At 39.1% G+C, this 23218-nt stretch overlaps 1 protein-coding gene across 12 annotated transcripts in view; it reads right to left on the bottom strand.

Moving 5' to 3' along the window:
* FOXP1 (forkhead box P1) overlaps window positions 1-23218 on the bottom strand; it is a 630188-nt gene that overhangs the window by 30058 nt on the left and 576912 nt on the right. For 11 of the 12 annotated variants that reach the window (XM_063122004.1, XM_063122006.1, XM_063122003.1 and 8 more), the window contains 4 exons: window positions 14709-14792; window positions 1562-1763; window positions 1376-1455; window positions 665-766 (listed from right to left, as the gene is read on the bottom strand). In XM_063122004.1, coding sequence (XP_062978074.1) covers window positions 665-766; window positions 1376-1455; window positions 1562-1763; window positions 14709-14792 — 468 coding nt within the window. The remainder of the gene's footprint in view (window positions 1-664; window positions 767-1375; window positions 1456-1561; window positions 1764-14708; window positions 14793-23218) is intronic. The other variant, XM_063122009.1, reaches the window with a different exon arrangement.

The raw sequence follows: 23218 nt of genomic DNA, 5'->3' as shown, positions 1-23218 counted from the left end.
TGGACTGCAGCCATTTTAAAAGAAAGGGGTATTCTAAGAGAATTTAAACACATACAGAAATTAACTAAACAGAGCCAAACTATTGAAATTTAACACACCAGGGGTATTTTGTTAAATTGCTAGATTTAATATTTTTATTGGCTTGCGTCTTTACTGCTGTGCCCAATTAACCTGTATTGTGTTTCATAATACACTAGTGAATGTTTTGAGATGTTGGCATGTTAATTTAAGGCAGGTGTATCAGCTGGCTGAAAAGCTACTTTTCTATGAATCCTTGGAAAAGGGGTGTGCGGTTTCCAGCTAAAAGAATGTGTACATAAAGCCACATCTGATAAAGCTTCTTCTTTATCCTTTCCCCCTGTATCTTAGCAGCTGAAATACTTCAGTGCTAAAAGCAACTACACAGGCAGAGTGGTAGTTTAATCTCAAAATGTGGAGGGAAAAAACAGTAATGGGTATTCAAATTAGCAGTATTTCAAAGGTAGATATTTTTTTTGCCAACCACCAAGTTGTTTGTGCAGATAAGAGACACCCTGTGTGTGTCAAAACAACTGATCTAAATTTCAAAGTCCACGCACTGCTACAATTGGTTATGTTCGCAGCGCTGTCTGTTCTGCACATGTCAAACAGTAAAGCGAGAGGCATCCATGGCAATAGGGCATACCTTCCACGTTGCTGCATTGCGTCTGAAGTAGGCAAACATTCGTGTGAACCAGTTGTAGATTTCATTTAGTGTTAGCTGCTTTTCTGGAGATTCAAGAATGGCCTGTAAAGCAATTAAAATGCAACAGTGATCTAAGACCAAGTGAGCTGAAAACACACATGCACATTTGTTTGAATAAATAAAACAAAATGCGACTCCGAGCACAAAATCCAAAAGAAGGCTTCGCACTATGATCTAAGATTAATGGTTGTATTTAATAGCTCAATGGCAGAATTCAAAATGGAATTATCTAATTGTTTTGAGTTTTATTTCTGTTTCCTTACAGAAATATTAATTTATTAGTCATTCATAAAGCAGAATCAAAGAGAAATGCAAAACATTTCACTAGCTGATTAAAGCTTAGTAATTATTTTGAGCTCAGATTAATTCTAGGGATCAGAGATTATTGTAGCTTGTGATAATTGACTTGCCATCTTTAAACAGGCTCATTTTCACTGTTGTGTGAAATGAATTTCCTAATAATCACATCGTATTGTAATACTTAATCAAAAGCAATTATGGTATATGTATTGCACTTGCAGGGGGAAAATCCTTATAGCAAAGGCTTCAGCATTCTTGCATGCTAACGGGCTTTTAATCGGTTCTGTCTATAGCATCATATATACATACAGCTGTGAATCCAAATAGCCTATTCAGTATGGTCTCACTTACCTGTCTAATTAAGGATGCATATGTAAAGGGCGGCCTAACTTCTGCATTCTTGTAGAATTCTTGGTTCTGTGCAAGATCTGCTAAATAAAGTATAACAGTCCATATTACCATGGCATGCCCCATCGTTCATTAACAATACAGAAATGAGAAGAATCTAAGAGCCTTTCTGTACATCCATCTAGTTACCTGAAGAGATGGGCATGTTGTATTTGTCAGAGTACCGCCTTCGGATAGGCCCAACGTTGTGCATGCTGGTAGTAGTGATGACAGAAGGTCCCTGGGTAACAGGAGTGATGGGTGCTGTTGGGGTGGTGGGGGTATGAGGTAAGCTCTGCGGAGATGCCTCTGATGCAGTCTTTGAAAGTGTGACACTAGATACAAGATTCAGCTACGAAAACAGAAAAAGAAGCAGGCTTCGTTTAAAAATAATGCTCACATGCCCACCCCCACCCCACCCATGAACTGACATGCTGTTATAATTAAGAATGTGGGCAAAACCTTTTTAGTATCTTTTTTGTATTTTGTATTGTAAAGTTTTTGTGTGCTTATCTATGCATTTGTAAAGTTGATATGACCATGACGGTTGAAACAACAAATAAACAATTATCAAGAAAGTGGGCGGCAGGCTGGGAAGGCCCTGGTTCCAAGAACAGTTGGCCTTAGACAAGCAACTGTCTTCAACATCAGCTCCTGCTCCCCACGCCATCACCTGCAATATAAGGTTAATAATACACTCCTACTTTATGGCATTATTGTAATTACGTATGTCTAGATTGCTTTGAACACTCTGAAGTATTTTATGAAATGATTAAGTAAAATTAAGAGATATGAAAATATTTTTTAAATTTTTCTTATACCCATGAATGCACAGCAAAACATTGATTATGTCTTTAAATAAGTCCATGAAGTCTTAAGCAGAATCTACTACGCACTACACATGATCCATGTGTACAACAAGCAGAATCAACCACATGAATGCACAGCAAAAAGATTTATTATGTCATTAAATAAGTCTATGAAGTCTCAAGCAAAAGCTATCGTACATAAGCCTACGCATACCAGTGCAGGCTGGGTTTCAAAAGACAAACAAACAAAAAACTCCCAGAAGCAAATAGATACATGAAATATTTAGTTCTTAAATCTTAAGTATTTTTTTAAACAACAGCAGCAACAATCTATCTTATTCAGACTAACAGTTCACAGCTACTACTAATATTCTTTCTGATTTTAACAATCTGAAACTACCCCACAATTTTCATTGCAAGTATGTCCTTTAGGGAAAAAAACCACTACTGATTTTCATGCCACAGCAGGGAATTTCAGGTGGTTCAGCTTTTCTCAGCCCAGTCTAACAAACTGCACCTGCCAAAGTTCCTGCTTCCATATAAGTATTAAAGATAAAGGTAGATGAGCAATGGCCTCCTTCACATCTGGTCACTTTAGGGTCCAGTGAATGTTTTCATGTAGTCACGGTAAAGATTGGCATTCAAGTCTCACAACTACTAAATTATTATCTTGACCAGATAAGCGTATTAAATTTTCAGACTTCAAGCAGTTTTAGAACCATATTTTCTTCTCAGGGAAACCTGGAAAATAGAGAACTAAAGGAGAAGATATGACAAGGCACAATGTTCATGCCTTTACATTTACTACATTTCCTTCGCTGAGGCTAATAACAGCTCTTGGAGGGATTTACATCAGGGAGTCAGTATGGGTAGAAAGGGTTAAAAACCCTTTCCACATCAATTCACCGCCCCCAGCTGATATTTTACCAACAACAAACAAGATATGGGAGATGCATTAAGACATTTTTGACATCACACCTATTTTGGCATTGTATACATTAAGGGTGCAATCCTATCGATTGCGGCCTCAATGTTCATAAGCCCCTGAACTCGGTGACTTACAATCATTCTATGCAGGGCAGAATGAGCGGAACCCTGGGTTTTGTTTGCTAGACAGGCTTTTTTGCCTGTCTATCTGGGGTGCATTGGGCTGGGGAGGGGGAAGGAGGCTGGGGAGCCTCGGGATAGTTCATATCTTGGCCTCTGCAGTCTCCTCCCCCCCGTAATGTTCTGTTTCCTCCTTCTCCAAGGTTGCTTTTCTAGTGACGGAAAGCAGCCACACAGTTCTTTCCATGCTGGCTGCGAGGGGGTGGGGTGTGCCAATCTCTGACTCCCCCTTCTGAGGTCAGAGTCCTATCTCCGAGCTTGGAGGGGGGACTCTGAAGAATCTTACGAATGCCACAGTGTCTGAGAGGTCATAAGATTCTTCAGAGTCAATCTGACTGCTCCTCCAGCTGCAATCCTATACATTAACATTAAAGTCTTACATTCCCTTAACCTAAGAGTGAGTATAGTTACATTTAACTCTTTTCTGAGTGGTATTGTATAAGATTTCACTGTAAGTGTAGCAAAACAGACATATAGTTTGAATGTAAATAGCATAAAAGTGTTATCTATAGTAAGTTAAAATCGCAGGTTAGAAGAACACATACTAGATCCATAAAAATCCTACCCCCACCCCCATTGACTAATACTTTCAAATAGTTGCTCTCATTATGCAAGTTTGCAGAACTTCCATTGGTATTACCAACGCTTTCTTTTGTTTCCTTTGTAAAAATTATCAGCATTAATTCAAGGCAATTTTCTTAAGAAAATATATTCAAGGCCCCATGTGAAGATAGAAAAAATATATTTCTTGCCGTAAGGAATTATTATGATCAATACTGATTATACTTTTTAAATTTAATTGTTCTTTTCCTTGCTATCATTGATATTTTGAGATTTCCATTGAGAATTGATTGACTGGAAACAGTTGCCCAAAAGACTCATTATTAATTGTCTTTCTGTATATGTAACTGGATAACACAATAACATATCTTATATACATTACTTAATATTTCAAATATAATACATTACTTATTTGTAATCTGCCTCAAATACTTGAGATAGGTTGGGTTAATAAAAGCAAATAAATAAGCTATCTACAAACATAATCCACATACAAAGAAGAATAGGACTATATACCATATCAACAAGACACCAGTTGTTACCAAGAAATGCATAGTTGAACTACATGTACATTCCACCACCACCACCCCACAAATACAAATCTCACAGCACTCAGATCCTCACAGCTACAAGGGCTTTACAAGCACTCAGAATCATTTAAGACAAATGAAGGATCATAGGATCGTGGTGACAGAGAGGGAAGTTAACTCTTAAACATAACTCAATGTTAAAAGGCAGTATATCTCTGGATCCCAGATATCAAGGACAAACAATAGGGGAGGGCTTCTTACTCCATGCTTCCTAAAAACACCTGCTAGGTCAATGTTTGCAAAGCCAGCCCAACTCAATAGGCAGTACAGACTGCTGTCACAATTCAAGAGGCACTTGAAAAGCTCTCAAGGGAGTGGGGCAGGATAGTTGCCCTCACCCCAGAACCTTGGGGCATGTGGAGCTGACATAAACAAAAGGAGTGCTGCACTCCACCCAACTTTCACCAATTACGGTCCCCTCTTAGGGCCAAACTACACATTACATTATCAGCATATTTCCTCAGGTTACATAACCAAAAGCAGCCATGGGGGCACTGAGATGGATTGTGACTGCTTCTGCCTATGTTTTCCTGCTGAAGATATCCTACTGTTCAATGTGTCACTGGCAGCAAAAAATACCTGGTGGTGGAGTTTAGCAGAAAAACAGCACAGGAGGATTTGAGGAATGAACACAAGATGCTGAGCGAGAAGGGGTGGGAAAATTAAGATTGCATGAAGTAGCAATGGAGTATGAACTAGACCTGACTGTTGGAAACAAAAGTTGGACTGGTTGAATCGTTGATCCAACCCAGCAGGCTCTTCTTGGTTTCTCGTGGCTAAAAGGTAATACGGTTATTTTGCTTTTAAAAGAAACATGCAGCGACATGAACTGACAGTCGCAGGCTTAGAATTTACCTGTGGCTGTGTTCTCACTTAAAAACCTAAAGCATGTGCTTTCAAATTAGTTGTGCAAAATGCTGATAGGCTATCTTAAGTCCTTTTATTTAGCAGTTACTGGCTGATTGCACCATTTTGTTCTGCCCCTCTGCTATCCATCCATCACTTATGATTAAAAAAAAGCATAGTAACAACAATAGTGCAACTAAGTATCACTAAGAAATTAAATCTACTCTGTTTTATCTCTGCCCTTAAAGTGGGCGTTTTTAAATAGCATGAACAGATCTGAATCAATTTCCAGGGCTCTTCCACTGCACAAACTCAGTAGATTGGCTCCCCTGCTAGAAAGAGCGGGGATACTGTTTCATCATTACTGTTCAAACCACTCAATTTCAAACAAGTTCAATTCTGTTTTTGCTGTTTAAAAGCTTAAACATTTAATCTGTTTCTACTAGGAAGTGGGGGGGGGGGGAGAGCGCCCAAAGGTCAACGTTCTTCAGTTAAATAATTTGAATTGAGTTAAATTTCTTTAGGCTTTTCAAGGTAGGTACTACAACTAGAAATAAACACAGAAAGTGAGGAAGAGCAAAGGGAGGGGGTGCCGCCTTTAACAGGCTTGACAAATGACACTGCGATTCACACCCACTGCTGGGCTGCCACTAATAAGCTACAGAGGAAGCAGCCAATCTTAGCTAATTACCAGATAAAATTGTATTGTAAGGACTCTAATTAGGAGATGCTTATGGAGGTGATCTAATGATTAAACGCCGCATTCGAATGACCCCAGCATCAATGTGCAATGGTGCAAGATGTCACCGGAATATTTTGTAGAAACAGTAATTTTATTTCAAGGGGGGGAGGCAGTAATATTTGTAATAATGGCTACGAGGTAAACTAATTAAAAGACAGTTCCTAGAGGAAGGCTGTGGCTTTGAGCAGCTGTGGCCGTTCCAAAACAAAGTGCCAAATCTTGACAGAGAAACTGCAGTCAAGTGGAAAATTTCTGCCTGACCTCTGCTCTTGCTATTAATTTGCAGGAAAACTAATGACACATATACATATTCCCACAAAATTGTTCTAATTGCTAATTTGCCAAAGGAGCCCGGTTTCCAAATTAAACATGACTGCAGTCTGAGAGGAAAGAGGAAGAAGAAAAGGGGGAAGGTGGTGGAAGGTAGAAATCTAGCCCAGCTTTGTGTTTCACCTCAGACAACTGTTGGTAGACAGAACCAACAAGTTAATGAAATGATGACCTTGACGCTTGGTATGGAAGTTTTGTTTTTCAGATTTTGCTGGATGACAGCATCTCTGCTTTTTCAAGAGGCCCAATCTTTGCAAACCACTATGCCAAAAATGTAACAGAGAGAGAATTTACTCTGAGTGCATTTGATAAAAATGCTGAGAGCATTGCCTCAAATTCAGCTATTAATTGTGAAGTGGAGCAGAACTACTCCATGAATGGTGTTGTTTTCTTTGTTGCAATCCTAAAATATTACTCTTCATCATAAACTATTAAATCTTAATATCGTCATCAATTAACAATGGGAAAAAGCCCCATCTTGTTGCTGGTTTTGCAGCAGCTAAAGATGATTATGAGGGCAAAGGTCAGGAAGGGCTTGGACTGGGAGGGTTTATTTTCCTGATGGAAATGCCACACCATTTCTCAATGTTTGCATTTTCTATTTGAAACATGTTGCTGCGATTTGAAAAGTTGCTCATAAAGGAATTTGACATACAAAGTTTCCAATTTGGTGTAATTTATTTGGATGAGCTATTATTTTTGCTAGAGGGTAACAGGCAAGTCTCAACCCACGCTTTATTATTACAGAGTAGTCCCATCGTACCGGACATGCTAGCGCAAGCTTATTTTGTCCAGTGAAAGAGATGGATGACAGGATTAGCCATTAGCATTTATGACAATTAACTACTCACTTTTATCACAATAACGAGCAGATACAGCATTACTGGTATACATTTTGTAAGCATCTCCAGTTATTACATTAATAATCACTATACAATTCAGTACCGGTTTGAAATAGTTGGATTTTGCACCTGAACATGGAACATACCTATGAATTAAAACTAACCTTATTCTCTACTGCTGAGACGTGGCTGACTTTACATTCTGCCTAAGGAGAAGTACTACATATCTTAAAAATATGTACAGTGCTATGACCAACAGAAATCCATTCTTGTATATACATCGGTTTGCTTTTTTTGTTTCTGGAATATCTTCTGCAGTGTTGTTACTGCAAGAGGGCTTTAAAGAAAAGTATGTGAACTGTCCAGAAAATCTAATCACTATAACATTTTTCTCAAATTGGGATTTTCTAAAAAATTACTATGGCGAATATTTCCATTGTACACACACATTTAATTTCCTCCAAATTCTTATTTTTTTGCCCTTTTAAGCCTACATCAATTTGACCTAACGTACTCATTCCAACTACAACAGCAACAACCCTAACATTTGAATTTCCTCTATATCATTTGGAAAAATAAACTCGAAGAAATATCTTACTGTGGTTGAGGAATCTTTTCCCCCTCAGCCTCATCTCACTATTGTTTACTAAATCATCAACAATATGCCTTTTTTTTTTACAAGTGTGTGAACACATACACACACATTACATATAGATATAGATATATTTAAAATGGCTTCCTTTAGGTCTAAATCTGAAGGCAATGCATGCAAACAGTGACAAAAAACAACAACAGCATACACACCAGGAGATTTGACACATTTTAAACAGAATAATCATGCAAGCTATACTGAGCCCATCTGTGGTGCTTTAGGGCACTGATTTCTCTACTGTTAGTAATACCACCATGATCATGGCTGAAACAGTTGCTATAATTGGACCTTGGGCGCTTAATTAAATGGGCACTGACGGCTAGCCACTGAAACTGGATGGGTATTGGGTCTGTTAGATTTTGTATGCTTTAACACTTCACCCATGAAAATTTTACATATGAATTTTGAATATATATATATATATATATATATATATATATATACACACACACACACACACACACACACACACACACACACACGCAATACAGGATTTGGCAGGCAGCAATCACTTAGCAGGTGTTGTTATTGGCAGGGATACTAAGGAAACCCAAGTTGAGGAGTGGGACTTAATGAAAAAAAGTATATAAAAACAGCTTTTGTGTGTTGCATTTGCAAATCTCTTTTTATTGCTACATATCATTATTTTTCAAACTATAAAATACAGCTACAGCAGCTAAAATGCTCAGTCATTACCTCACAGTTAAAAGGCTATTTTTTAATGCTTTGTTTTTACAGTTGCTAAAAACAGGATTTCAAAACAATCCTAATTGCTGTGGTTAGGGTAAAGGAAAATACATAAAAAATAGCCAACAGTTATGTCAGCTCCATAAAGACGGATGTACTGCCAGGTATGCAAAAAAACACTTTTGAGTAAAAGAAAGAATACATTCCTTCTCCTTTTCCTGAGAAGCAATTTGTAGCTATGTAGTGCCATCTAAAAGCACACTGGGCCTTGGTTTCCCTCTGTCATCTCAACCTCACAAATGAATGAAAATAATTGAAGAGGTGTTGGATTGTAAATAGTTTCAAGCTCTGTTATAAAGCAAAAAAAATTAACAGACAGCAAATAATTTACAGAAAAATACTGATTTATTTCTTTGATATAAATTTTATTTATTTTATAATATCAGGTAATAGTTGGATGCAACATAAAGATATTTACAACCAATTTTTGAAGTTGCGTGTCTAAAAACAGAGACTGATATTGTCCAGTCCCTTACACTTGTTGTTTAAACTCTTGAAATTTCTTGAAACAGGAGTGACCGAAACAGCAGACAATTTAAGGTGACCTTGCGTAAATCATGAAATAAAGGCCTTAAATGTTCTTCCAAATTAACAAAACCTACAAGGATTGATAGTTCATCTGAGGACAATCACCCTCATTCCCAGTCTCAGAAGAACAGGAAGGCTATAACAGAAAGCAGAGGTATGAAGAACTACAAGGCTGTTGGAGTACTTTAACGTTCATTGAATTCCTACCTAGTCAATCAGGAAGGAAAGGAAAGGAACTTGAGTCATTGCTGACTCCTAGAGGGACGCCTGCTTTCGCTGACGTTTTCATGGCAGACTTTATAGTGGGGTGGCTTGCCATTGCCTTCCCCAGTTGCAGTTACCTTTCCCCCAGCTAGCTGGGTACTCATTTTACCGACCTTGGAAGGATGGAAGGCTGAGTCGACCGGAGCCAGCTGCCTGAGAACCAGCTTCCGCTGGGATCGAACTCAGGCCGTGGGGAGAGTTTCGGCTGCAGTAACTGCCGCTTACCACTCTGCGCCACACGAGGCGCCACCCGGTCAATCAACAAAACAAAAAATGTGGAGAAGCAGTCTCCACCTCCTGACCTGGTCAGGATATGAACACAAGGTAGACTGTGTAAAATAGATCAGGAATGACGCTCCTCTCACCATGGCCCTAAAGACATGAAAAGAACTATTATTCTGAACTAGAGCAATAGTCCTTGAAGCCTATAATATTGTCACCTGCGGTAGCCTGTATGGGAACCTTTAGAGGAGTCACACACAAAAGATTTGGACCATTAGCATTGCCAATACAACTTGACTGAAGTGTTGTCTTACACATATATTTGGCTGCTGACCTTCACACCATCCAGTGACTGAATTTCACAAGCAAATGAAGAATTTTGAACAATACGACTTTGCATATACTGCTACCTGCTTGCTGCAATTTAATTTTGCACTCGGTTAAGGGAAATTTTGGGTTTGTTCCCTCACCCCAGCAGACCTATATAACTTGGTTTGCACGCCAATGGTACTTGCTTGCATAATGAACATATTTTAATGATATTTTCTGCAACTTGGCAAATACTTTTGGTATACGCGAACACACACACACACACGAATCAGCTGTTGATAAAGTAAAATGCTTTCACTAAACAATTCTTGGAATTCCATTCACTTCAGCAGGACCTTAAGCAAGTGGCTGATATATGATAGCTACGAAACGTGCAGGCACTCCAACACACTGCTAAGAGATCACTTATTTTAAGGAGATAATCTCATACATGCTTCTTCCTGTGATTATATCTGACAAGTTGCTGCTCTCTGTGGTTGGGTGGATTCCTGATTCATTGTGCAGCCCCGGGAACTGATCAAAGAGTTCAGCAAAATATGGTGCTAATTTATATAGTAGACAAGGCTAGCACTTGACCAATGAGAAACATCAATGGCAACCAAATTATATTCAGCTGAGGCATATATTGTACAACAAGCACCACACTTTTTAGCTGGTTATAATAATTTTTAATATAAGCATTACAAGCTTTTCAAATTTTATATCTCTTTCTCGTAAATTCGCCCACTCAGTCATTAAAAAGCTGCAATTCTGTATCCCTGTTTTATTGGATCAGCGATGAGCTACTTCTTTTAAAAATGGACCAAAAATATTAAAGCTAACATACACCTTGCATCAGTTATGGGGAGAAAGGAAAAATTAATTACTGGGTGTAAAGAATACTTTGCACTGCAGTATTGGTCATCAGATCTCTTCTAGTCAAAGTTCTATCCTGCTGAGTTGAAAGGACTGAGGTCTAGCATAGACTCTGTGATGCCTGAGCTATTTTTCCTCCTCACAGGGAAAGCACAATATGCAAAACACTATATTCCTACATTTTATAATTAATTTTTGAATGCTTCACCTATACATATTTTAATAATTTCTGATTTATCTGATGGTATCTATAATAAAATTTTCTATATTTCAATAAATGAAAAGAAGGCCGTTTCAATCCAACAACAGAGTGTCACACAATATAGGCCTGTCAGGCACCAATTTTTACTTCTAACATGTAAGTTAAAGGATAAGGAATTTATAATGCTGCCTGTGAACGAAACCACTTTTCATACACAAATGTGATCTTTTTTTTCTCAAAGGGTAATACAACAGTACATTTACATAAACTAATCCAAACAATCTATGTATTTGACAATGGCAAACCTCACACAGACTGCCTATTGTTGGTTTACATCTTGGAGTTCTTTATGTTGGCTTGTAACACTGCTCTAGCTGTCAAAGGTTTGACTTGGACTCTAAATAAATGGTTATACAAGTGCTGTGCAGCGATATTGGACTTCTTTGGAAAAGAAAACCTGCTGTGTATGAATTCAAAAGCTATTAATTTTTCAGTCAAAAATATTCATGCCTATTTCTTTTAATAGAGAAACACTGTGCTGAGCAACTGAGAGATAATGTTGACTAGTGGTACAGAATTTTCAATAGAGCAGTTAAAAATAAATTTAGTAGGAGGTCCCCACGAAAGCTATAATTTTCCAGAATGTAAAACATTTTTAATACTAATCAAGACAGTGCATCCTCCCTCCCCCTTTCCCTAGATCAGTTTTACTTTTCCTACTACTTTTTCTTGTTTATTGGCTATGTAGCAGTACTTATTAGAGTATCCCAAACTGGTATTGCTGGAGGTCCAAGATTACTGGTTAACTGGTTGAACACTGCTTCTCATCTTGCAATTATAGAGTAGAGCAGGGGGTCTGTAGCCTTTCAAATGTTGTAAACTAACAGCTCCCGTCATCTCTAATCACTGGCAATCCTAGGGCTGATGGGAGCTGGAGTCTGACAATATCTGGTGGTCCTCAGGTTCACCATTCCTGCTATAGTGTTGCAGGGTCAGGGGAACCACATTTATCTGGATGTTCACTAAAAGAGCTCCCAAAGTCCCTCCCCTCATCTCAAACAGTGTAGCATCACCTGCTGCTTTAGCAGTGAAATTCTACTTTGAAGGTTCACATTTAGTATGTGCCGGGGGTGCTCAGCTAGAGAGTGGTGGATATCATGCTTGCATGATATCACATCTACATTGTTTGCAGAACCCCTACGACTTTGTGAAAAAGAGAAAGGGGGGCTTGGGAATGGGTTCAACAAAAGTAAAACAAAACAAAACAGATTAAACTATTCCGTATCAACTGGGCTGTAGCATGAGCTCCAGGTGTTGGGACACAGGGAACTACCAGGTTTTCTTCAAGCAGTTCTCTGTCTATCACATGTATATTGTTTACGTTTAGTATTTTTGAGAATAGGAGAATTAAACAACAAACAAACCTAAATCAATAAGAGACGGAATATCTCAGCTACACATTATGCTTAGAGAACTGTTGTGCTGTTTGCACCATTAAAATATAATCTATTTTGCACAAAATCCCTGAACAAGATAGATCAAAAGACTAAAAGGGATCAGGTATTCTCATAAACGTTTGATCTAACATTAAAAGACAGTTCATCTGTCAAAATCAGACAGTCATATCCAAAAATGACAGAGGGAAATACAGCATTTTTTAAAATGCAAGCTGCATTTATTTTACTCTTGTCCTCAAAATGCTTTAAAATTCCTAATTGCTTTACATGTTTATTCCAAATTGAGGGAGTGATTTGCTTCTTGATTTTAAGATTTGTAAGGTTTAAAGGTACACTGCCTTTATTTGATTTTACTTTTGAGTTGTGCGAAAATTAATTGAGTGTTGACAATCTATAGTTAGTACGAGCAGCTTTAATCAATATGCAATGATGCAGCATAATAGCAAAGTATTGGTTTACCTTTTTGGCTTTGTTTCCCACTGTAAATAAAGCACAAGAGCACATACACGCACACACACACACACACACGTATGATTTATGGTGATAGAAATAAAAAGGAGCCAGGCTGTTAACCCAGTAAATATGGTAGCCTGCCTAGGCGGAGTTAGTAGAGAAAAATTAATGTCTGAAACAGAACACATTACAGAGCTAGATAACATAAAATAATTAAAACACTGCACTTCTGTTTTCCTAGAAAAGACTGTATATTTCTCAGGTTCCCTGGAAAATAAGTAGCTGTAGAAGGGGTCAGAGCGAGGAAAGGCCTAAGTTAGGAACAAATAGTTGAGATTTGTAAATGCAGACTGTCTCCCTCCTTTCTGAATAGGTATTTGCATATTTAAAAACTGTCATATTGTCCCTTAATTTCCCCCCACCAATGTTGAATTCACATAAATAGAGCTGCTCACTTCAGAAAGACCTATTTAGGAGCAAATGCTTCTCTCCAGTTCACCATTATCAAGGAGCATATTCTCAGCTTTTTTCTATGCAAGGAAGATCATGTTCACTAAGTCATATGAAGGCATTCCAGAGTTATCCTAGAATCTACTGTGAAGGGAGGAAGGAATTATTCTCCCTATGGTGGACAGAGAGCCATGTGAAGGGATGGGGAGCGTTCTACTCTGCTAATATCCTTCTGAACAGTTTAAAGGAGTATTTACTTCTGTACCTTTAGCACTTCAACTCTTTCCTTAGTGAAAAAAGAAGGGACATTCAAGCACACAAAGATTTTGTTAAACCTAAAAAACTTCCCTAACTACCCAATTCCTTCAAGCATTCCTTATGGCATGAATCCCAAACCCATTTATCATCTAGAATATTTTACACACTACATAAATATTAAACGATCATCTCCATTACTACATGTTTGCTCGTATCCTACTTAAAAATATGCACTCTAAAAGGTAGGGATGGTATTCCAGCAATAGGGTTAGATGAATGTGTCAGCTTTGCTTTCTCCTGCATCCAGATTTTTATAATCTCAACTTCTTTCCATCCCAAACATGAACAAATTTGTGCATTTCGATAAATTCTTATAAAAAATGAACTGAAATGAAATTCCCTATCTAGTAAATGACTGAGCAAGTGTTGTGGTATGTAGTGTTCATCCTTCACAAAATGTATTTAATCCTGGCACAGTTTATTTTATACATATAAATTATTCTATCCAGTAAGATTTAAACTGCAACTGTATACATATTTACTGAGAGCTTCCATTAAGCTCAATAGGACTTACTTCTGCATAGACATGGCTATGTATAGCGTAATCCTGTACATGTTTACTCAGATGTAGGTCTCACTGAGTTTAGTGGGGCTTACTCCCAGGTAAGGGAGAATAGGATTGCAGCTAAACTAATGCAGGGGGGATGAATTACTTATCCATTTTTTGGTAAAGCAACCACAAAATCAAATATTTCCAGATTGCATCTGATGAAGTGTACTTTCGTCCAGAAAATCTTATGCCATAATAAATTTGTTAGCCTTCAAGGTGCTACAGGACTCCGTTGTTTTCCTGAAACACAGACTAACACAGCCACCCCTCTAAAAATACTTCCTCATTGTTAATATTCCAAGCCTAGCAACAAAAGACAGACTCATCTCTTCACTTTGTTGTTGTTTTTCTAAAAGCCTGCACTTATATCGTGCTCTCAGGAGGAGAAATAACAAGGGGCTTCTGCGAAGCTTTATTATTATTTTTTCTGTGCAGTACTTACAGGCTGAGGGGTAACTTTTGGTTCAGTTGACTTCACATGCAGGTGTGTCATCATAGCTTGCAGGCGCTCTTTGTCTTTTGCAAGCTGAATAGGAAACAAAACGTTAAAAGTTACTTTTGTGAACAAAATTCAGAACTGTACCTCGCTAATTAAACCCTGGCACTGTAGCTGGCATATGACAAAAAGAAAACCCCAGCAACAACAACAAAAAGCACTATTACTTCTCAGTGGTTTGGAAATGTTATATGACACGGCCACGTCTTCTAATTTTTTTAATGAAATAAAAATCTTGGTGCTGGGTATCAGCTTTTTGCAAAGCAAAATGCATTAGCTGTTGACTGAAGCAGCCCCTAGACCGGCTGGCACCAATGGGTTTATTGCAGCACCGACAGCTAAAAGAAATTAATGAATCATATTTACCAACCAACTCTACCAAAATTCATGGTCAGGAGGGCAAAGCATGAAAGGAAAAGTAGGTGGCTAAAAGAAGTACCATTTTTCTTGATGTAATGTTTAAAATAAATGTTTTTTAAAAAAACTTTCCTCCATAGCTTTTTTTGGCCATACACCCTGTCCCTCTCCGCCCCTGCCTTTCTGAGACTGAAACAAATGCTATTATAATGAAATGTGCGCGCGGGGGGGGGGGCAATTACTGAAGGTGCACCAAACACTTGTTCTTTTTTAGAATGGGCATTGTAGAAAAGCTTTAATTTTGGCAGAGAGGTGAAAAAAAAGGGAGTAGGCTTGCCTTTTCTCATTTGTTTGAAGTCAACAGGACGCATTCCATGTTGAGTATGATTTTTGTTATGAGTCCCTACCTTTTAGTGTCAACTGGATGCTGCTCATACCAAAAATGATTTGAAATGCATACGGGTATTGTTCAAGCTCCCTGTGCTACAATACATGTTGCTGGATTGCCTGTATTTCAAGCTTCCCACTCAGGTTATGAAACATCTGGGCAGATTTATTTAAATTAAATAAAGATATAACGCTTTTCAAGAGCTTGCACAATGATTTTTTTTAAACCCACACATTTCAAAACAAATGGCGAAAACAAATAAAACTTTAATCTTAAAAATATCAGAATAAAAATGACTCCATTAGCAAAAGGACACTGAAAAAGTAAGATTTAAATGTTTACAGAAAGGGAGCCCTCCACACTTCACAGAAAACCGTTGGGGCTGTAACAAAAAAGCCTCCACAAATCAGCAAGGCTGGTATTATTAGTAACTTTGATTGGCAAGATTGAGCTTTCACAAAAGTTTCTAGCCCTCACTGTTTAAGAGAAAACTAGGGAAATGTTGATGTCCTGGCAACTGTGCATGAGGCCATATGTTCACACAAAAACGGAGGGAGGGAGGGAGGGAGGGAGGGAGGGAGAGAGAGCTCTGTTCCAACCACACAAGAAGCACCATGATGGCAACAGGAAACATCATTCAGAATAAGGGAAGGGGAATGACTTTCAGCCCAGACTGCAAATTCAGTTTTGGAGAAGCTCTATGGGGCACATTCCATTGGTGGGTTGGTGAAAGGCACAGGGAGCAGGACTGAAGGCAAAAGCAGTGGGGCCAAAAATGCACAAAAAAAGGAAAGCACCCATCAATCAATGAATGAGGGAAAGGGGATGGCACTCGGGGTGGCAGGGGAAAGATGTTTGGTTTTTTGGGCTGAGGTTTGTAACACCTGATGCAGAGTTTGCTCCTTGTTCTTAATCACTTCTATGAAGCGTTGCACCAAAAGTCTCCAGCTATGTTCACCATGTTACTGCAAACTTGGGTGACCATACAAAAAGCCAGACAGGGCTCCTGTATCTAACAGTTGTATGGGAAAGGGAATATCAGCAGGTGTCATTTGTATGCATGCAGCACCTGGTGAAATTCCCTCTTCATCACAACAGGTAAAGCTGCAGGAACCCTGTCTAGCAGGACCAGACACAGCTTTACCTGTTGTGATGAAGAGGGAATTTACCTGCAGCTTTACGTGTTGTGATGAAGAGGTAATTGTACCAGGTGCTGCATGCATAAAAATGACACCTGCTGAAATTCCCTTTTCAGTACAATTGTTAAAGATACAGGAGCCCTGTCCTCCTTTCCATATGGTCACACTGCTGCAAACAGCCAAATTACTTCCAGGCCTGCAAGGCCTCTCCTTTGTGGAAATGAGCCCTCTATACTGCCTGTACTTACTGAAGGAAAGCGATTTTTGTCTAATTGAAAATGAGGGGCCAGGTAGAGGCAGGGCATAAAGGTAATTTTGTGCTCAGTGCAGCTCAAAGGGGGCTAGACCCCACCTGAAATGGATCCAAGCTTTCTTAAGCCAGGGACTTTGAGCACCCTCCAATGAATCCCTGTACTATTTATTTATTATTTATTTGGGCTTACAAACTGATTAAGTAGTAACCCATCATCAGCATCCACTGTTCTGCTCTTGAAGAAGAGTGGTAGCTCTCTTATGGAAGTGCTGTACTTCCCTGACGTTGAGAAACGACCAAATGGGAAGGCTCTTCATAGCCCCTTCCTCCACTGCCTCTGCCCCCTGGTTGGTATAAAGTGCCTTTTGGAAATAACACAAATGAGGTATGCTAATTCAGTCTGCCCAATTCTGTATATTAAAGATTTTCACATGTATAATTAACTTAATATGCAAATTATGTGAGCTGGATTTCTGGGCCAGTAACAGGAAGAGTAACACCCACTCAGTCCATCCAAGTAGTGGATTTCACCTAGTTCTCCCTGCTTATGCAGGCTTTGGCTAGTCCGTCAGCATACTAGATACTGAATCATATGATTTTAAACATATATCCCCCTTCCTAACCCCATTTTCTTTTTTTAAAAATGCATGTATTTTTGCTTCTGACAATGTTATAAAAACACATAAAAGAATCCCCATCCTACAATTAGAGGGACACACTGTAATTGTGGTGATGCAATTTAATCCTAATTAATTATTCCCCCAGTCTCACCCCTATTTCTATTCTAAGTCATGTCTTCACATTATATATATACTATTCTTTTTATTTGTGCTGTTTACTTTCTATTCTAGTAAATAGTAGATGGGTTTTATGCAAAACATATTTCAGGAGGACAGGTAATCAGAAGTTTAGAGTAAAGAATCTAAATCTGAAGAAAGCCTTCTGGTTTCAAAGCAGGGAGCAGTAACTAAAGTATCAGGGGATTTTAAAGGCTGTTTTTTTCTGCAGGTCAGAAACCACTACCAATATGAACCCGTAACTCCATTAGCAACTCCCTGCTGTTCAGTTAGATCATTCAAAAGAAGTCACAAGGGCTTGCTAGGCCATGGTAAGAGAGCAAGCTCTCATCAGCATGGCACCACAAAGGGCTCCTAAGGTCTGGAAACGGTAGCTGCTAATGGTATTGGGGGGGGGGGGGGTTTGAATACAGCCGCTTACTATCCATGTGCATTGAGGAAACAGTGTATGGCACTCACACAGACATACACACACTTGCAGGTTGCAGCTAACCTGCAAGTTCAAGGGCCAATTTTCAGAAGAATCCACACATAAACGGTTTGTTATAGAAATTCCCACATCTTGCATTCTGTATCAAAAAAATGCTACTACCATGCATGTGTCTATTTTGCAAAGAGCCGATGTATTGGTAAGCCACAATGCTGATGGTATCCAGACCAAGAAACACATTCTTTTTCTTATATTAGAGTGAACAGGGTTTTGTCTGCTTGTCACACTTCCTTCTTCCTATATGAGGATCAGCTCCATGAAGGGGAGGAAGGTGTCATTCAAGAAAATTTATATACCACTTTTCTTTTTTTAAAAAAAATCACAAAGTGGTTCACAAAATGAAATTATAACAAAATGCATAAAACCAATCAATAGGGCAGTCTATAAGGGAGAAGGCAATCTCTCAGATAGCCTGGTCCTCAGCTGTTTAGGGCATTATAAACTATCAATAACATGGATAGTTGAACATGGTTTGATAGCTAATTGGCAGCCAATGTAGAGCTTTCAGCCCAGGAGCCATATGTGTGTGGCAGGATATGCCAGTGAGCAATCAGACCACCACATTCTGTACTAGCTGCAGCTTCCAAACCAGTCTTAAGGGCAGCCCCATATAAAGCTCATTACATTTGTCTAATCTAGAGGTTATCTGTCCAGGAATGATCATAGCTGTCATACCAGCTGAAGCCGGGAATACGTGCTCTTTGCCACTGAGGCAACTTAGCGGTAGTTGTCCTAAATCACTGTGTCCAGGGATAGCTTTCTCAGGAGTTGTCACAATCTTCTCCTTAAAAGTGGTTCTGCACCAGCCTCATGTATCCTTTTGAGGCGTCTGTCTCAGCTGGGACTGGGAGGTATTGTGAAAATGGTGGCACTGGTTTTTCTTGGATGGGGGGGGGGACTCAGACAGTGGTGCTGGGAGGATTCCTATTCAATGCCCTGGCTGTTGGTGTGTTGAGCCCCTCATGGTTCCAACTTATCACCACTGCTATTTAACATAAACATAAAACCTCTGGTAGAGACTGTCTGGAGTTCAGGGGTCCAGTGCCACCAATAGACTGAAAACACCCAATTCTAGCTATCCTTTCCATCCAAATCCAAGGAAGCTTTTCTAGTTCTAAACCAGTGTCTGATGACAACAATGGACTACATGAGAGCAAACAAATTGAATCTTAATCCTGACAAGACAAAGTCGTTCCTGGTTGGTCAAAAAGCAGATGAGAGAATAGGGATTCTGGACGCATGGGGTTATTCTCCTCCTGAAAATTCAGGCTTGCAGTTTGGGTGTACTCGGCCTTGAACTTGGGTGCCCAAATTTTGGCAGTGGCCAAAAGTGTGCTTGCGCAACTGAAGCTAACGCGCCCACTGTGCCCATTCCTAGAAATGTCTGATCTGCCATGGTCATGTATACCTTTATTACATCCCATTTGGACTACTGTAATGTCCTCTACAAGTGGCTGCCTTTGAAAAGTGTTTGTGAATTTCAGGTGGTCCAGTACGAGATGTCAAGACTATTGACCAGGACTGGCTGACCCTTGTTACAACAGCTTTACTGGCTACTGGTATTTATTTATTTTATTTTATTTATTACATTTTTATACTGCCCAATAGCCGAAGCTCTCTGGGTGGTTCACAAAAATTATGTTTCTGGGCTCAATTCAAAGTGTTGGTTATGATAATAAAGCCCTATATAGCTTGGGACCAAGCTACCTGAAAGCTCACCTTCTCCTATGCAAGCTTGTCCAGGTCTTAAGATCTTTGGGAGAGGCCCTTCTTTTGAGAACACCACCTTCAGAGGCGCGTTTGGTGGCAATGCAAAAGAGGGCCTTCTTGACAGATGCTCCCTGGCTTGTGGAAGTCCCTGCTCATCTCTCTGCCATCCTTTGGCCAGCAGACAAATACCTTTTTATTCAAGCATGCCTTTGGTGTGTCTGTTGGGTTGGATGGTGTTCTTACTCTGTTAATGTTGTGTTTTTCATTGAGTTAACTCTTCAAAAAAAAAATCATTTTTTTTTATTTGTGATTGTAAGCCATATTTCTTGGTAGAAAGGCAGGGGTACAAATCAAATCAGACAAATAAATGAATAAATAATAGCCAGTGATGGGAAAGACATCTGCTAAAGATCCTGGTGAGACTTTGCCAATCAGAATAGACAACATTGGCCTAGAAATAAATAGATTGGCCTGGTCCTATGCACAAAGGGTATGTGGGGAAGATGGTTCTTAGTAGTTTTATCATCCTCATCCTCATATGTTTCAAATGAACAATGACTTGGGTACTCTGCCAACTGCTAGGGGCTGTAATCCAATGGAGGTAACAAGAAAGCAGCAAAATATAGCATGTGGAGCTTTTAAATCCAGATTTTTGCTTTAGCAGCTCCTGGGGATGATTCGTAAACTACTTTTAAATGCTTCCTTCAGTCATGTGTTTAGAAGTGCTGCAAATAGTGGCAAAGGCCACTATTATTACTTGCAATTTATTCTCTACCTGCATTTCTTAGGGGTGACCACATGAGCCAGTCAATGCTCCACGTCCTTTGCCTGTTTGATAAGCAACACAAACAAACATAAGCTCAGGAATCAGAGGGCTGGGCTCAAGATAAAGAGGGAAGAATCAGAGATGTTCGACCTTGCTGAGATTATCCATGCTCCAACTTGAAGCTCAGACCACGTTTTTTCTGTTTTTAATTGCCATCTGACTTTCTTTTTATTCTAATGGGGAAAATTAGCATTTCTGTACACATTTTTTGAAAATGCGTTGATAGGCTTGTGAAGCATACATCTTTAAAATGTGTAAAAACTACACATTGTATACACAAACAAGTTAATCAGGGAATATATGGCCATTACTGCATCCATTTTTCTTCCCATGAAAACCAAACCAAAACAAAAACCTCAGATGGTCCTGATATGGAACAAACACGGAGGTGGAAAAAGAAGGAAGTCCATGGAAATAGACTCGACAGATCTGCCCATCGCTAGTCCACATAGTGCTGAAATGTGAATCATTATGACAAGCAATGTGGTGCTGGCGGGGACAGATTTGATGTTTGCTGGCAAAGTCTTATGCCACTCTGCATGCAGTAGTGCAAGGGTGGGAAGTCTCTGACCTATGGGCCAAATGCAAACCTCCAGGCCTCTCAGTCCACGCCCCTGTTCTGGGTTAATGATAGTATTTACTCTGTCCCCCAACATCAAAGCTTATGAAGGTAACCTTACAGAAGTTGGAGGAAGAGGAATGCCTGGATGCACATGTCTTCTTGTTGTTGCTGCATACTGAACAAAGGTAACTCTGCCCAATTTTGGCTCTGGCCATGCCAACTGCTAGAATGCAGACCTGACAGTTTTCAACCAAGATAATATGGACCTCAACTGGAAAAAGGTTCCTTAGCCCAGAAGTATTTCAAGTCTAGTGTGGAGGTAACCACTCTGGAACAAGGGACAGGTGAAACCCTGGAACATCAGGTCAAGGCATTATACTATGTCATCCAGAAGTTTATGGAACTTTACTGAGCTTCAGAATCAAAAGGTTCAGCCCAACTGAGATATTGTCTGCAACTGTGAGATCTGGCTCCTCATCTCCCTTCCATTCCCCCTTTTCAAAAAATAAATATATTGACATGGAATTTACAGCAAAGCTTATTGGATTTCACCAGATAGTCTTGCTGTAGCTCTTGAAATACCTGAATTTGGGGCATCAGGAGACAGAATGAAAAAAGTAACAGGACAACATGAGCCTTGACTAGTGGACCTTTGTACTTTCTGGCATTTGGAAGCTCCAATGTGGGTAACTAGTAACAGAATGAATACTAGGACAGTATCACATCTCTCTCCTCTGAGAAAAACTGAACAAGGACAACTGGCACCTAATCACTACTACAAGCAGTGAGAGGCCAAGGTTTGCTCCTAAACACTCCCTGGGTACCATCATGGGAGGAAAGTATTTTCAAAGTCTCTAAGACAGGAAATTGTCTACCAACGAACTCCTGATAGATTGAGCATTTTAGATTTTGTGGCCAATTCTTGAAAACTTCTAAGGATGGAGATTCTATAGCTCTCATGAGCAGTTATTCTATTGCTGAAATACTTGTATTTGGAGTCTTTTCCATACTAGACAAATTAACTTCTCTCAAGTTGCACTGGGGGTAAGCATTTACTTGATGGATAATCTCCTCTGAGCTTACCAGCAAAATTCCAATTGTATTTAACAGCAAGGAAAACCTATCCCTAACTGTGTAACATTTTTCATATGTGTCTTGCTGAAGTTTATCATTCCTGTGTGCTTGATTTTCTCGCAGAAGTTGCATTAAAATAGTCTTAATAATAACAGGGCATCAGGACCATGGTTTTACAGAAAGTAAAATTTAGGAGGATATCTGGACAAAAAGGGTCTAATTTGTGAGATAAGAAGATAAAAGGGATTTTTTTAAATGTAAGTCATGGTTATCGGGGGGGGGGAAGTAACAACAAAAAGTTTAAGTGTGTTTTTGCTGATTTTTCTCTATAACTATTTGAAGCTATAAATGACTAACTCAGTAAAATTCCAAATGTAATTATCTTCTGTACTTAGCCCACGGCTTTCCATATATCTCTACATTACCATCTTGCATACAAAATAGGATGGGTTTTTTCCCTTTTAGGAATGGTAACTATATAATGTACAATATTGTTTTAATTTGTCTTCTTTGGCTACCCTTTTGCCTCCTCTCTTACACACAAAGAAAGTCAACTCACAAAAAGCACTAACACATAGACAGACAGGGGAGCATTCTGAAATATACTTTTATAAAAGGGCTGTAGTAATACTGCAATTGCACATCTTTATAACCTCTAATTTTCTCCCATTAGAAACTGATTATATGTAAATCTAAACCATTTTCAACATAGACAAATTGATACATAGCAGGATTTTTAAATTATATGTAATAAAATGTAAAGAAACAATTTTCTAGGTTGATGAGTAAGATGATCTCCAATCCAATCTTGGGCAAGTTTTGAAAACCAACATTGCCTATTTCCCCGATTATGCCAGTTC

The sequence above is a fragment of the Elgaria multicarinata genome, chromosome 3 (assembly GCF_023053635.1).
Source record: "Elgaria multicarinata webbii isolate HBS135686 ecotype San Diego chromosome 3, rElgMul1.1.pri, whole genome shotgun sequence".
Classification (NCBI taxonomy): Eukaryota; Metazoa; Chordata; class Lepidosauria; order Squamata; family Anguidae; genus Elgaria; species Elgaria multicarinata.
The sequence above is the reverse complement of the archived record's forward strand: the minus strand, read 5'-3'. Positions and strand labels throughout refer to the sequence as shown.